Source organism: Lissotriton helveticus, chromosome 5_1 (assembly GCF_964261635.1).
Source record: "Lissotriton helveticus chromosome 5_1, aLisHel1.1, whole genome shotgun sequence".
NCBI lineage: Eukaryota > Metazoa > Chordata > Amphibia > Caudata > Salamandridae > Lissotriton > Lissotriton helveticus.
Genome location: NC_136065.1, coordinates 465,502,887 through 465,519,240, shown reverse-complemented (window position 1 = coordinate 465,519,240; position 16,354 = coordinate 465,502,887). Strand labels below are relative to the sequence as shown.

The 16,354-nt window shown below is 47.9% G+C and overlaps 1 protein-coding gene across 4 annotated transcripts in view; it reads right to left on the bottom strand.

Moving 5' to 3' along the window:
• AP3M1 (adaptor related protein complex 3 subunit mu 1) overlaps positions 1-16,354 on the bottom strand; it is a 125,364-nt gene that overhangs the window by 49,521 nt on the left and 59,489 nt on the right. For all 4 annotated transcript variants that reach the window (XM_078642745.1, XM_078642746.1, XM_078642748.1 and 1 more), the window contains exon 7: positions 4,054-4,261. In XM_078642745.1, the coding sequence (XP_078498871.1) occupies positions 4,054-4,261 (208 nt within the window). The remainder of the gene's footprint in view (positions 1-4,053; positions 4,262-16,354) is intronic.

Sequence of the window (16,354 nt, the reverse complement as noted above, 5' to 3'; positions counted from 1 at the left end):
TGATGACCTAAAGCAGGCCATGTGCACAGCACCTATCCTAAAGAGTCCAGACTTCTCCAAACCATTCATTGTCCAAACAGATGCTTCTGAGTTGGGTGTGGGAGCTGTTCTATCTCAGCTGAATTTTGATGGCAACGACCAGCCAATTGCTTTCATTAGCAGAAGGCTGACCCCCAGAGAGAAAAATTGGTCAGCTATTGAGAGGGAGGCCTTTGCTGTGGTATGGGCCCTGAAGAAGTTGAGGTCCTACTTGTTTGGAACTCACTTCACAGTTCAGACCGACCATAAGCCCCTCTTATGGCTAAGTCAGATGAAGGGTGAAAACCCCAAACTACTTAGGTGGTCCATTTCCCTACAGGGGATGGATTTTACAGTGGAGCACAGACCTGGTACTGATCATGGCAATGCCGATGGGCTCTCCAGGTATTTCCACTTAGAGCAAGAAGACTCACCTGGTCAAGGTTAGTTTATTGTCCCAAAGTTTGGGGGGGGGGGGTCATGTAGGAGAGTAGGGTCTGCAATCCTATGATCACCCAGATTTTTGCTTTTTGCTTCACTGGTTTTCGACTTTCCCTGGCTGTGGGCCTGCTAATCAGACCCACAGCCTAGCTGTTCTCTCTATTCCAAATTGTACCCAGGTACTGAATTGGCACTGGGCCCTTTCCAAGTCCCTGTACCCAGGGCTGAGGTGTACCCAGAAGTCTCCCAGGGGCTGCAGCATGTATTATGCTACCCCTGGACTGACTAACCAAACAGACACAACTGGCTGCTTGACAGCTGGGGGCAAGGTGGTGTACTCACCCTTTGCTTTAGATATAGTATCCCTATATCTAAACCTAAATGGACACACAGATCTCCTATCAGTCACTCCTATGGCAGGCCTTAACAATCCTGAAGGCAGAGTGCTTGGAATCGTGTGAGATAGTGCTCTGGCATGAGCTGAGCCTGTCTGCGGCTTTCGGGATCCATCCCTTAGCCGTTTCCATGATATCGCATACCATATACTCTTAAGTGCATTATAATCCTCGCGGTTATAAGCCAACTCTGGTATCGCTTTATCAAAACATGTCGAGTAAGGTGTCATACGAATTGGAATACTAACCCCTCGCCAATTCTGGCGACGGGGTTAGCATTCCACCCTTCTAGAGGGACACGACATGTATGTAACCTGTAACCCCGGTTAAAGTCAGACATAGCCTTAGCTCCACAAAATGGATGCTGCCACCGAGACACAAGTCTGCCCTCCTGCTGCTGGGAGTCCTCCCAGAGCAGGAGGCAAGGACAAAGGGTTTCCTGTCAGGGGCGGTGCCAGCACCGTCCCAGACAGGATTTTGTGTATCCTAGGTAGGCAGGGCTTTAGAGGAAGGTGACTGCAAGTGGCACCCCGGTGCTCACTGTGCATAGGCCGGCTGAAACCAGTTCCAGGGGCACTCCAGCCCCTGGCCTGGGGAAAGCCCGCTAAAGGAGAGGGGTGTAACCACCCCCCTCCTAGTCCCACCCATAGGGCAGGACTTAGTCGCGTGCCAGCCCCTTTTTGCAGGATAAAGGTAGGAACTGGCCCCCTTCCAAATCAGATCATCTTTGAATCCTGAAACTACTTTCCACGAAAGGAACTCAAGACTTCTTCCCAAGATTCTCCCTTGTGACTAAGGAGTAGTCACCCTGCAGCAGCAGGCACCAACCAAGCATCGCGGTTTGTTGCCAGTCTCTCCTTCGGATCAAGACTGCTCCAGCACGACGAGAACCGGCTTCCCTGGCACCTCTGACCTCAACCTACATCATCAGCCCAGCTGTGATCCGTGGGTGTGACGAGACCTCGAGGGACCGGCCATCTTCAGAACTGCACGACGCTTGTCCAGCACGACTCCCGAGTGACCCTCGACTGAGTGCTTTGGGGTAAGAGAAGCCCCGACCCGGAGCAGCTCCAGCACCGAAGTTCAGCCCCCCTGCATCCACGAGATCGGCGTGGGGCCCTTCTGCTCTTTGCTGCCAACCGCGTTGTCCAGGTCGCTTGCCCGTTGGCTAGTGACCCCTTCACGACGCTCCACGACGACAACTACTGCTGGTCTGGTTGCTCCAGACTAGCCCTTGCTCCCCTCCAACAGAGGAGCACCCTGGACCCTCCTGGTCCACTCAAGACGCCATTTTAGGTCCACCGCGTGGGCCTTGCATTTGCCAAGACTTGTTGCCCAATCCTGGGTCCAGCGACGTCGACAGCAAGAACCTTCGTGGGACAGCTCGCACCTCCATCCTGGTCGCCGACAACGCCTCCTGGTCCGAGAGACTGCAGAGCCCAGCAGCGCCCACTCACCTGGCTGAGGTGACTTCGTCCGGTGCCATCCTGGTGCCCACTCAAATCACTGGCTAGTGATTCAGAACTTGGTCCCCTCTGCTTACAGGTTTCTTCTTCCCTGATCCAGGCTTGGATCACTCCGAACTTTCTTCACTGGCCGCCTGCCAGCAACTCTTTCTTCAGGCTCCTGGATCTTCAACGAGGGTTTCCGACGCAACTTCAACCCTATGCAGCCGCAGCCCCTGGGCTAGGTAACCTGAGTACTCCGGTGCTCCAGCATAGTCCAACACCCTAAGTGTTCGGATCCACTCTTGTTTTCGACCCACCTAGTCGGGTTCGCCCGAGAACAGTAACTTTGCAACTGCTAGTCTCCATAGACTTTTTCCCGCCTTACGCGTGAGAGTTCCCACTCTGCACACGACGTCCACAGGCCTCCTGCATCTAATCCCAGTGTTTAGAATTGTAGGCCTAGCGATTCCTAAGTCTAGAAAAGTATTACTTACCTGCTAGCAAGTTCGCATTCCACTTACTGTGTATATGGTTTTTCGTGCCCCTAGGGCATTTGTGTAAATTGTGCGACTTAAAGTATTTTCGTAAGAGTTTTGTTATGTGCTTAGCTCCCTGACTCATAAAGAGTTCAGGGTAGTCTTGTTATAAATAAATATCTGTTTATTTTCATAACAACTTGTGTGGTGTCCTTTCACTTGGTGTTCAAGGGGTAATGTGATGGTAAAACAGCTGGCTTAACACCCCCTCTAGAGTCTTAGCCTTAGACTGCTCGTATCCATGCTACTAGGATAGCTGGTCTATAAGGTTGACTTACAACCAATCATCAATAAGGGTTGTTTGGACTGATACAAAGTGCTCACTAGAATAGTGAACATTATATATCAGGCCAACTTCTCACACTCAACAAGTACTCTTTTATGGCCTTTAAGTGTAATCTTACAACTCAGCTCTTTTATTCAGTAGCTATTAGTTTGGGAGTACCTCAATTTGACTTTATCAGTACTTACAGGAATAGTAGGTATAGATTGGATAGAACAAAAATCCGTAAAATGCAAGGAAACATTTGGTGGAGCAAATATACTACAGAGAAAGCTTGTCTAGGGCTGAGCTTTCTGGGAGTAAAGGGCAAATGTTGCATTGCTGCACGGTAGTCTAAAAGTCAAGCGCCAATTGCTTAAAAAAATAAGGAAATAATTAATCCCAGGGCATTGTTTTACCATCTGTCTGTCATGGATTGAAAAATGTTCAGTTGCATTAAAAAAAATAAGACTATCACCTCCATCTACAAGAAGATCTGCAATGCAGGAGAAAAATATACAGAACCATGTGCGAACTTCGGGACTCTTATGACTAATATTGCTAATAATTATATTGTGATTTTCCCTATGCCTTCAGCTTAATGTTTGTCAACAAGATAAGACATACGCTACGTGATGAGATGAAGTATACTGGTCCTCAGCTGCTCTGTTCTCGGTTTATTTTATTAAAACAGTAAGGATTTACTAAAAAAAAAAATATAACAGTATAAACACCTTAAAAAGGTGTTACAGATCCGACCGGGTGAGACGGAATCATCCTATAACTTGTCGGGGAACCTGCTGGCCTAGCACATCTAGATACAGAAGTGGTCAATAATGTCTCCTCTACTCATGAGAGATCGGAAAATGACACAAAAAAATGTACATAGTGCCATTTCTGATGGCAATTACTTCCCAGGCCAAACAATTGTCTTAGCTACAAGCTGCACTTACCTTAGTCACAGGATCGAAGGTATAGGAGCCCTGTGTGGGTGTCAGGTTCATGTTTAGCACCACTTTTGGCAAGTGAGCTGTAAGAATAAGTGCTTCCACCGTCTTCCCCATATTCTGCTTTAGTCCCAGAGAGATATCAAACCGCCCAAGCGAGCCATTCTCCTGGAAGCTGATGTTGTGCTTGACAAACACAGGGATGGCCACTAGGCTGTGGAGGTGATTATAGAAACAACATATGTGAGAATATTATCATATAGCTCCTTATTAAAGAGATAATTAGATTGCAGTTAAATTGATGTGGCAAAATGCCAGCTGCCACCATCACCTAAATGCCAATCTTATATTTACCTTACAAGGTCTTAAGATGTAGGAGACCGGCTTACCCCTAGGTTTATCAGGAATCCCTTTGGATTCGGACTAGGTTTTCGGAAGGTTAAACAAATCCACAACATCCACTAAAATGATTGGCTTCTTTTGTGTGAGCAAAACACAAAGACCATCACTAAAAAGAGGCTGTGAGCTTTTACCTGAGCTATCGGGATCCTGCTATTGGCTAAAACACTCCTTGCAAATCTTTTATGCGTGAGCCCTGAGAATATACATTGGAGGACAGCTGGACACTGCTACCATTCTCAGTGTATGCTACAGCAGAATAAATAGGAATAAAGAAGAATGTGGCTCTTTTTTCCCTATTTGATCTTTGGTGTAGCCTAGCACTTCCACCCTCAAATTCAACTTATTTAGTCTAGTTTTGAGAGGTGATGGACAAGACCAAAGACAAAGAAGCATTTGCTTAGTAACCTACCCCATCTTTGTTACTTCAATGTTATATTCACCATGTACTCCCCACCTGAGTGGTCCCAGATCCAATTCGAGAACAGCCAGATCTCCCAGTATCCTGACTAGACACTGATGGTCCAACGCTGTAGATTCTCTTATCAAGCGGTTAAAAAGAAGCTACAAGAACTGAACTTAAAATATGCACTGCTGTTCCCTGCCCGCCTGAAAATAATTTATAACCAAAAGACATACTTCTTTGAGAGTCCGGAAGATGCGGAGGAGTGATTTGAAGTCACTGATCCGGACCCACTGTCTGGGAAGACCACACGGATGCCGCCCAACAGCTCCAAACAATCACAAGGCCGACGTTCACGTTGGAACACAAAGGTTCCTGGTAACTAGTAACTCCCTGGCCCCACTCAGGAGCAGGTACAGAGAAGCAAGGACGTGGCGCTGGCGGCTGTGACTACGTTCAGAGACAAGGTCAGACGGTACTCAGAATCTTCGGAGGGCAGCACAGGGCGATCAGACTCAGAAAACAGCTTGACGTTATTTCCCACAGTAACACCACAAACTGCAGACGATCTGCTGGGCCCGTGAATGGGAAAATAGATTATCCAGCACATACCCAAGGCATAGGGCTTGATGGCGCCGGCACGAGAACTCATGGACATGTATATCCTTTTTATTCTCTGAAAATGTGGTAGGATAATGATAAAAGTATTAGCTCGGGCGAGCTGTCACATGTGATTGTTTTTACATGGTTGATGTGGAAACTAGTCCCCTACTTGCGAATGCTAGAGTTTACTATATCAAAGTTCAATGTGTTTTGTTTTTGGTTCGGCTTTGTTTGGTTCCCAAATACGGCCTTGTATTAACACTTCAATGGGAATTTACGGGCTCTGGCTGGCAGCAGTTAACATGTCTTGTTTGGGGTTGGTATCGCCCCGACCCAGATGACTACACTGCATTTAACACGCAATGCACAAGCTAGACAAGTATAACTTAATCACGTGGAATGTCAGGGGCCTGGGCTCAGTGCAGAAACGACACAGGGTACACACAATTACTGCAACGGCAGGCACATATAGTCTTTCTTCAGGAATCAAATCTGATGGCCACAGAAGTTGCAAAAGAAATTGAGGGGTCAGATCTTTACTACTAATTACTCAGCCTTTGCTGGGGAGTGAAAATATGGGTTGGATACGGAGTCCTGTCCGTAATGCTGGATAATAGGATAGATGCGCAGGGCAGATACATATTTTTACGTGGCACACTGGACGGAGCGCCCATAGTGTTGGGGTCTATACACGCTCCAAATTTTGATCAGAAGAAATATTTCTTGGGACTAAACACAATACTGGCAGGCTGGGAGTCATACCCATGGACCTTGGGGGGAGATTATAATGCGGTCATGAATATTGGGCTTGACAGGTCATATCCGCCTCCCCATGGCAGGGTGGCTAGTAAACAAGCGGCAGTGCTACGCAGTTGGGTGGAGGGGTGGTCCCTCTGTGATGTGTGGAGACAACACAATCAAATAACCAAAGAATACTCCTTTTACTCCCTGATGCATCAGTTGCATACCAGGATTGATAGAATCCTATGCTCTCTCTCCATAGCAGATCAGGTTACTCACACCACACATTTACCAAAGACGTTCTCAGATCACAACCCACTGGAGATTTCCCTTTGTTGCGGCAGGATACCCACTCCGGTGCCCACGTGGAAGCTATGGCCCCAGCTATTGGAGGACACAGTGTTCCACAGTACCCTGTCAAATACACTCAACCATTACTTCTCTGAAAATAGAAACACTGCATCACCAATTCTGATTGAATGGGACGCATTAAAGCCAGTAATTAGAGGGACGGCGATCAGCGCCAAGGTGGGAGCAAGGCAGGAGGTACACAAGGACCTAAAAACGGTGTAGGACACCATGGGAGGGCTTGAACAAGAAGCAGCAATAGACCCTACCAAACAGGCTGTATTACAGGAGGCATGCATACAACATACAGAGCTATTGGAAACCCTTGGAATAATCGATCACAGGGCATACACCCAGACTAAACACTCAGAGGCAAACAAATCGGGGGCACTGTTGGCTAAGATTATCAGGGATGATCCACCGGCCACTGTCATTAGCCAGATCATCACGCCCGGGGGTGGCGTGGAGTACACGCAGCATGATATTGAGGCCTTCAGCTCAAACTATGAAACACTGTGTAACAAGCCGCCGGTTCTGGCCGCAGCCCTAATAGACATAGTTCTTCAAAATCTACCTTACCCACAAGCACCGGCGCACATGGAAGACACATTGGCGGGCCTGTCACCAGGGCCGAAATAAAGACAGCTAGTAACGGACTCCCGCCCGCGTAATAAAGCGCCGGGTCTAGATGGCTTGCCGGTGGAATTCTTGGATACAAAATCAGAGATTCTGCTGCGTCAACTGGAGGAACTTTACAACAAGTCGCTGGAAGTGGGCACCTCCCCCGTACCACGGCGCAAGCCTTAGTAGTATTGCTGCCAAAACCAAGGAGTACAATTTTAGCAAATAGATTACAACCTTACTTAAACAGGTCAATACATAATGACCAGTGTGGTTTGTACCAGCCCACAGCACATCATTAAATATAAGAAGGTTACACCATATAATGGCATCAGACCTAGAGAGATTCCACCATGCTGGCTGTATTGCACTAGACCTTAGACAGGCGTTTGACACGCTATCCTGGGACTATATGTTTAAGGCAATTGTCAAATTTGGGCTGCCCCCGACTATATTAGATGGCTGCGCTTACTCCGAGACCCCGACGGCGAGGGTTAGGACTGGTAAGCACATCCCTCGGGAATTTCCAATGTACAGGGGCACGAGACAAGGCTCCCCCCCTGTCCCCACTTTTGTTCATACTAGCGCTGGTGCCTTGGCTCTCCGTCTGCAGCAAGACGGCATCCAATATGGGATACCAATAGGCATAATCAGGCATCTGATCTCCGCGTGTGCGGATGAAGAGAGGAGTTGGCCTAACTGCTAGGGCAGCTGAACTAGGGCGGCTGACCTCAAGTCTGGGGAACCGGGTTTGAGTCTCGGCAAGGACGCACAACATCCTGTGATTCTGGGCAAATCACCTAATCTCCCTGTGCCTAACCAAAAAATCATTAAGGTGTCCTCATGTAACACAACTGGTGCTTGTGTAAAGCGCTCCGATACCCAATACCTTTGGGTCAAGTTCGCGCTATAGAAAACTGTGTATGAGAGGGATCTTCTGGGGGGCCTAGACCCGATACCGGGAATATTCTCTGGCTTAGCCATAAATGAATCAAAATCGACTGTCTTCTTTTTTCAAGCCCAATCATGCACGGACAGAATTAATCTCGGGTTGCTCTCCCTACCCGTAGCGCAGCACACGTTTAAATATTTGGGTATCGTTGTAGATCGCTCCCATGCGGACATGCTGGAAGGAAATCTAAACAAAGCCATCAGGGGAATACGCTCACAGGTGGCTTTCTGGACCACGTTGCCTCTAGCAGCAATGGGTCGAGTGGCAGTGACTAAGATGGTGGTGCTACCACGGCTCCTTGATTATTTTACCAATTTTCCAATTATAGTACCCCCAATCATTTTTAATACCCTCGACACCATACTAACAGACCTCATTTGGGGTACGGGTCATAGCAGAGTGAGCCTTAAGAAATTACAAATAAACACGAGGGGAGGGGGCCCTGAGTGCGCCGGACTTCCGGGCCTATTATTATGCGAGACAACTGCAGTGACTGTCCTACTGGACGGCTGGGCACAACTTGCATGACATAGGCTTCACTAACAGAAACATTTAACAAGGAGAGCTACATGCATTGTTATTGCCACAATCTAAAATCGCCATGACAGAACCGCCTTTATTGCACACCGCACTGACATGCTGGAAGAAAGCTCTGAAATACATGTCTATTTGCAGCACTTACACAGGTAACATCCTGTTAGTGGGAACCCACTTTTGAGCGGAAGACTCTCGAAACACAAACTCGGACCGCGGCTAGATGCAGGGGTGAGTACAGTAGAGGCATTCTTTAGCGGGGAGACCCTGATGGACCACGATAATTTTGTACAGGAAACGGGTGCACCAAACACATTGTACATTGTTCATACTGCGCTACTGCAATATGTTAAGAAACACTGGTCTCCACACCGGGAAGAACCCAAGACGCACAAATTAGTTAAATCACTATTATATGGGGCAGGATAGCCACCTTATCAAATAGCTATATTTGAGCATCCGGGCATACATTTAACTGCCCCTGGAAGCCCTTCGGGCTCAAAGGGTGGCGGATGCGGGCAGGGAACTCACGGATAGTGAATGAATGGATATTCTGGACCACCCACGGAAGGTGTCCCGTAATGCTAAGTTTAAGTTCATACAATATATGGTCCTGAACAGAGCTTTCTTAACACCACGACGCTTACAGAAGATGTACCCGGACACGAAACATCACTGTCCCTGTTGCAAATTAATGGAAGCGGACCTCATACATACGCTTTGGGCTTGCCCGTGCCTTGAAGAGTTCTGGGGTGGGGTTAAACGAATAATAGAAGAGGCCACAAACCTTTCAATAGAGGGCTCGATACTGGAGTGCTTGTTGGCCCTCCGGAACCGCAGGAAGATGCAGAAGGTCCAGCTTCGCTTCCTGGATTTAGCATTTATAGTAGCCAAGAGATCCATCACCATGCGCTGGAATTCAGCTAAACCTCCTGCAATACACTCCTGGCACAGCGAACTCACGAGATGGGGGGGGGGGGGGCACACAGGGAGGAGGACCAAGGGCTTGGGAAGAACCTGATTTCATTGGACTGTAACACACTGCTAGAAGCCTTGAAAGGCACTAACCCGGGCATCATTTCGGACACCCTGAAAACACAATAGGCATTGACAAGGAGGAAGTGTACATAGTTCCTGTATAATAGGTGAGCAGAGGGTCTAAGTATAAGTTTGTGCACAGCACTGGACGAACAACATGTATACAGGACGTAATAGTGGTCTATGATTCGGAAACGACTGACAGGGTCTGGGAGGGAGTGGGATATGTAGGATGGGGTTACACGTTCAAAGTTAATGATCACTGTACATACTTGTTGATACTGCACACAGATATATTCAGATTAGATACCTGGTTTTTTTTTTGTTCTTTTAACTGGATCAGGCAAAAGGTCACAATGCCATGTTGAAAATGCAATTGTACAAGTAAACCAAGTTGATGGCATGTAAAGGTATTAAATGAAAATCAAAAAAGTATGTTTAAAAAAACCTCCCTAACTGAAACAAACCACAGAAGGCAAGGAACCTGGGTAAAAAGAATCTATTTGCACACTGTAAGCAACAAATCGAGGGGAAGAAACAACTATGTCAAAGATTAAAAGAGTAACCAGTCAGGGGCTACAATTCAACTTTTCACTCCCAAGTAGTGGCCGTGAAGTGCAGGTTGCAAAGAGGCTATGAATAATGCACAGGCAAGAAAATGTACCTGCCTATAATTGTGTTTCTCTATAATATTTATCATTTTTGTTTAGTAAATTATTAAACAAGGATTAACAAGAAAACATCACATTTCAAGTATTGTGTCACATTGAGATGTCTCAGCAAGTGATTCAACTCACTAAAAAAGTATAGTTTTCATGAACACAATATGCGAAGTCTCTTAAAGAACATATCAAAATCATCCTACATCCACTGCAGGATACTGTTTTCAACAAGCTTGTAAAACTCTGTGAGGAGTATCTGCTAAGGTTAGTCTTAATGTCTCTTTTGGAGGTTACACGATATTATGAGGAAACAGAAGATGGGTAATCACATGCAAGAAAATAGAAGAGTCCTTTGGGTAGGTAAACTCTGAAGGAAGTGAGAGGCTTGAGAGGATTTGGCAAACAGGATATGATGGGGATCTCGACGTTCTGGGAAGTATGGAACTACAGCAGATTCCTTTGCAACAATCAAAGCTGATTTTGAGATTTTAATATCCATGATCCGAGTATACCAAATACTTGATCGAAATTTAACATAGCTCAACCCTGGAACAGAGGTTGTCGTCCACTAGGCTTGAGAACAGCAATATACCACAGAAGTACAGAATACTGACAAACAACATACGTGATTGCCTGGGGGGATTGAAAGAACAAGCATTGGCATAGCCAATAGGTCTCGCTTTTGGGACCTCATAAGTGTATAAACATGCAGCACATTATCAGCCAGTATCAATGCATCAACGCAGGGTGAGCTATGGTGCACTACCACAGGTAGTCACTAGAGGCTCCTGCATAGGAATATACAGCGCCGGGTGCACTATGTTGCACTACCATATGTCATTACTATAGGTATCTAGAGAGGCTGACTTCAGCTCTTCGGGCTGCACTACTACAGACTGAAGGAGAAAATGGAACCCAGAGTGCTTGCTGCAAGATTGACAGAACTCGGTGTGTTCCAAGGCTCTTCCCATGGTTTTATTTTATGTTGTTATTAGTATATTATACATTAAAGATGTTATAAATAAAAATATATTTTTGCACAAAATAATAAAGAATGGAAAAGACTATAAAACACATTTATATATATATATATATATATATATATATTTATTCATATATTCCAAAGACCACACGAATCCTCTGCACTTCCGCACTCACGTTAGGTAAACAGAGAACCACGAACCACTGGCAAATTTGGCACTAATCTTTACTGCTCCTCAGAATGACGTGTTTCAGACACCACTTGTCCTTGATCACATGATATATATATTATAGATATATATATATATATATTATTTTGAGATGTACAGACAGATTCTGAATTCAAAGGTTGAAGGAGGGTTGTTGTTTCTATTGGGTGATGGTGAAGATAGCATGAGATTCTGACAGTGGCCATTAGTGAAACATATGTTGTTCTTAGTACATGCTCATCAGATTCTTGGCCTACCTGCATAGTGGACAGAGTATTGGTCACAAATGTGCCAATTGTGACTACGATTCAGCGTGAAAGTGTTTGAAGGCATTACACAGCTTTTTCAATATAGAAAGCCATTTCGCCTTAGAAGGTAGTGTTTTATTTGGGATTCCATGTGTTGCGCCACCTTGTGCAGAGGCTTTACTGCTAAATTCCACTGATACAAACGCTAATGATTATGTGAGACAAAGGTGAGAACAAGCCTTCTTCACAAATCAACATTCCTGCTGGAGAAACACATCCACCTGTCCTCCATGTGCCACAGCTCTAAAATGAGCATGAATGTGCCAGCTGTCCGAGCGGTTGTCTTGAAGATGACTGCCTCAAACAAAACATGGAAGACACATTCCTTTTGTTGAACACGGGAAGATGAAAGGACGACGCTCATGGTAGCGCTGCTTGGTTAGTCCGTTTTGCACGATTAGGCCATGGTCAGGCGACAGCACACTCCCATTGCGGTTATTTCAATCTGAGGGCTACGTCGTGCTATGTGTATCACTTTACCACATTTTTTTGTAATTCTTTTTATTGAAAGCAAAGAAAAGTTGGTGTTCGTCACAATTCAGGCATAGATTTTCCACTTTAAAACGCAGGGGACTACAGTACACACTCAATCACGATATGTAGGCATTAAACAATAAATCAAGTAGGTTTTACAGTACAGATGGTTCGTCAATCGGGCCGGTCTGGGGGGGGGGTGCACAGATGTTTCCTCTGTATTCGTTCCAAGCGGTCCATATTTGTATCCATTTGCGCGGGCACCCCCTCGCCTCATACACCGTCTTTTCCTGGAGCATGCACCAATCCATATAATTTTTCCACAGGCCGACCCTAGGAGGCCGAGCCGCCCCCCACAGCCTAGCGATGTTCCTCTTGGCGATTGTGAACCCCAGGGTGACCCACAACCTCCCACTCAGTGACAGGTCTGTCGGCTCCCATATGTTTAGCAGGCACCGTTTTGCTTCAAGTCTGAGTTGTACCCCCAAACATCCTGCATACAGCGGGTCACCCGGGCCCAGTAATTGTGCAATAGCGGACACTCCCATAGTACGTGAATGTATGTCCCCCACCTCTCCGCACCCCCGTCTACAAAGCCCGTCCGTACTTCGGCCCATTCGCTGCAGTCTAGTCCCTGAGAGGTAGACTCGGTGTAGGATTTTTAGCTGAATGAGCCGGAGCCTGGCCGATATGGCAACCTCCTTAGGGGAGGCAAGGGCGATTCTCCATTCTTCCTCATCTATTTCTAGGCCGTCGGCCTCCCATTTACCTTTGAGGGGGAGCAGTAGGTTTGGGGAGTTGTTAATAATTTCTTTGTACGCTAGTGATATGCCATGTTCGGGAAGGTGGCCATCCAAGAGCCTATCCTCAAGCGGTGAGTAGGGGGGGGGGGGGGTTGTGTGTCCCTGGGTATGTTGGTCTGGAGGGAGTGTCTGATTTGTAAGTATCGAAAGTATTCCGCGTGTGCCAATTCATAGTCGCGCTGGAGCGAGGCGAAGGGCACCATCCCTTTCGCACCCCACAGGTTTCGGACGTGGGAGATGCCTATGAGGTCCCAATTCCGGAACCGTTTGGTGCGACCGAGCGTGCCCAGTCTCTCAGAGACCCACAAAGGGGTGGCCAGCGTGAGAGTGTCGGCCCATCCTAGTTTACGTTGTACTATATTCCCCAACTGCACGGAGTGTTGCGTGGGCCCTGTAAGTGGGTACCGCCCCGGTTTAGAGTAAAGCGCGGCTTCAAATTTTCCGCCCGGCAATAGCCACCTATCCATTCCGTACGCCGGATCATTCCCATCACGTTAAGTGCCCTGGTTAATGGCTGAGAGGTGCGCAGCCCAGTAATATTTACGGATATCAGGGAGAGTTATGCCGCCATCGAACCACCCCTGGGTCAATTTCTGGAGGGATATGCAGGGCGTTCCAGACCAAAGCAGCTCCCTCTGTGCTGCCTCAATGGACGCAAAGTAGGAGTGCGGGACCAGGTCTGGGTAGTTTTGTAGGGCAAATAGGAACCTCGGCAGCGCCATCATTTTGAAAAGCGCCGCCCGCCCGAGGAGGGACAGTGGGAGCTGTCGCCATGAGGCAGCGTCCCTTTTGAATCTCTGCAAAGGCGGGAGGAGGTTCTTCTCATACCTGGTAGCCGGCTCTTTGGAGATAAAGACACCCAAATATCGGAACCCCTCTGCGGTCACCTCGATAGGGCAGTTCCGCGGGAGTGCAGGAACGCGTCCCTGCAGGACATAAAGGGTGGACTTGCCCCAGCTAATGCTGTATCCTGAGTTTTTCCCGAAACTGGTGAAGATATCCATAGCGACTATTAATGACTTGCGCGGTCTCGTGAGGTAAAGCAGGACGTCGTCCGCGTAGAGTGAGATCCTGTCCTCTCAACTGTCAGCCCACCGCATCCCCTTCAGGGACAGGTCCTGCCTGATCCATGCGGCCAGAGGTTACAGTGAGAGGGCGAAGAGGAGGGGTGAGAGGGGGCATCCCTGTTGCGTGCCTCGTCCGAGTTCAAATATGTCAGAAATGTTATTGTTAACAGAGACCTGAGCCAGGGGCGCCGTGTAAAGGAGGCGCACCCACCCCATAAAACTCGGTCCGAAGCCTAATTTGCGGAGGACTGCCATCATATATGGCCACTCAAGCGTGTCAAACGCCATTGTGGTGTCTAGGGACAGCACCACCGCATCCTCTCGGAGAGTATGGCATCTACCCAGAACTCTGTGTAGCCTTCAGAGATTCAGCGCTGTGTTGCGGTGAGGCATAAAGCCTGATTGGTCCGGGTGGACCAGGGCGGGTAAGACAGGTTTGAGCCTGTTGGCGAGGACTTTAGCTAATATTTTGGGCTCCGCGTTCCGGAGGGATATAGGCCTGTAGGAGGCACAGGAGTCTCTTGGTTTCCCCTCTTTGTGGATTGCCACTATTGTAGCTATGCGTTGATCGCGTGGTAGAATGCCCTGATCCCTGCTTTCCTCAAACATCCGCTTCAGGTAGGGGACAAGACCCCCAGGTGTGAGCTTGTATAATTCTATTGGCAGGCCGTTTGGTCCCAACGCTTTTCCCAACCAGAGATCTCCGATCGCCCGGGTCAGTTCTTCCACGGTAAGTGGCGCCTCCAAGTCCTCTCTCTCCACGTCTGAGAGAGTGGGCAGTCGGATATCAGTCAGCAAGGAGACCGAGTCTTCCGCCGGTCTATCCGAGCCCCTACTATATACCTTCTGATAATGGGCCGCGAATTCCCTGACTATGTCTCGGGGTTCCGTAATTACTGCTCCAAACTCTGTTTTGAGCTTTGAGACTATTCTCTGGGCCTGCTGCTTTTTGTCTAGCCAGGCTATGAGCTTGCCTGCCTTATCCCCTTGATCGTACAGCCTACCTTCTCTATCTCTGGCTAAAGTCTTGGCAGCGTCAGTGACTAGGGCCCTATATTCCGCCGCCTTAAGTTCCATAAGGTGAACTGCCCCGGGCTCACCCTCAGCGTGAGCCCCTGTTTCCAACTCCAGGAGATCCTTTTCCATATTTACAATTTGTTCTTACGGCGACCAGAGATCGCTGAGAAGACCTCCCCTCTAAGGACGGTCTTAAAAGCCACCCAGAGTACCGTGGACGAGGTCACCGTACCATCGTTTTCTGCAAAGTAACGGTCTATTGCAAAGAGGAGTTTCTGTTTAATAGTTTCACTGCACAGATACCATGCGTTTATCGGCTCAGTATAGCCCTCCTGTTTATCCCCTATTGTGAGGTGGGCAAGTAGCGGCGAGTGGTCTGAGATCCCTTTTGCTAGGTGAGTGACCTCCTGAATTGTGGTGTCAAGGTACTGCGGCGCTAGTATGTAGTCGATACGGGAGAACGACCTGTGTGGGCCAGAGAAGAAGGTGTATTGATTGTCTAGAGGGTGGCGGGTGCGCCATAGGTCCAGAAGACCAAAAGCCTCGAGGAAGTCTGTAAGCCACCTGTGACCTGCTGGTATGTCTCTGGGCGGAAATCTGTCTAGGGTTCCATTTACCACAGCATTGAAGTCACCCCCTATCAGAAGGCGCCCCTCTGGGAGTGAAAGGAGCAATTTACCTAGGTCCTGGTACGATTGTGTTTGGAGACCAGGCGGGATATAAGCCGTGACTAGGTTTAACTTGCGACTCTCCCATGTGCCCGAGAGTGTAGCAAAGCGTCCTAGGGGGTCAGAGTCTGTGTGTTCAATGACTAAGGGGAAGTTACGACGCAGCAGGATGCCCACCCCTCGTGAGCCCGAAGTGAAGCCGACATGTGCCGCCATGGAGTAACCCCAACAGTACAGTGCATGACATGTGTTGCCCAGTAAGTGCGTCTCTTGTAAGAGTACCACATCGGGGAGGTGTCGTTTGATGAATTGGATAGTTCTTTTGAGCTTATCCTCCAGCCCGTTGACTTTCCAGCTCAGCAACTTTAGACTCTTATCCCACTTCATTAAAGTGTGGCCCTCCCTTCATTGTCGCCTCCCTGCATGTCCAAATCTCCTGCAAATGCGTGAACCAACCTCTCTGTAGTGGAGTCCTGCGT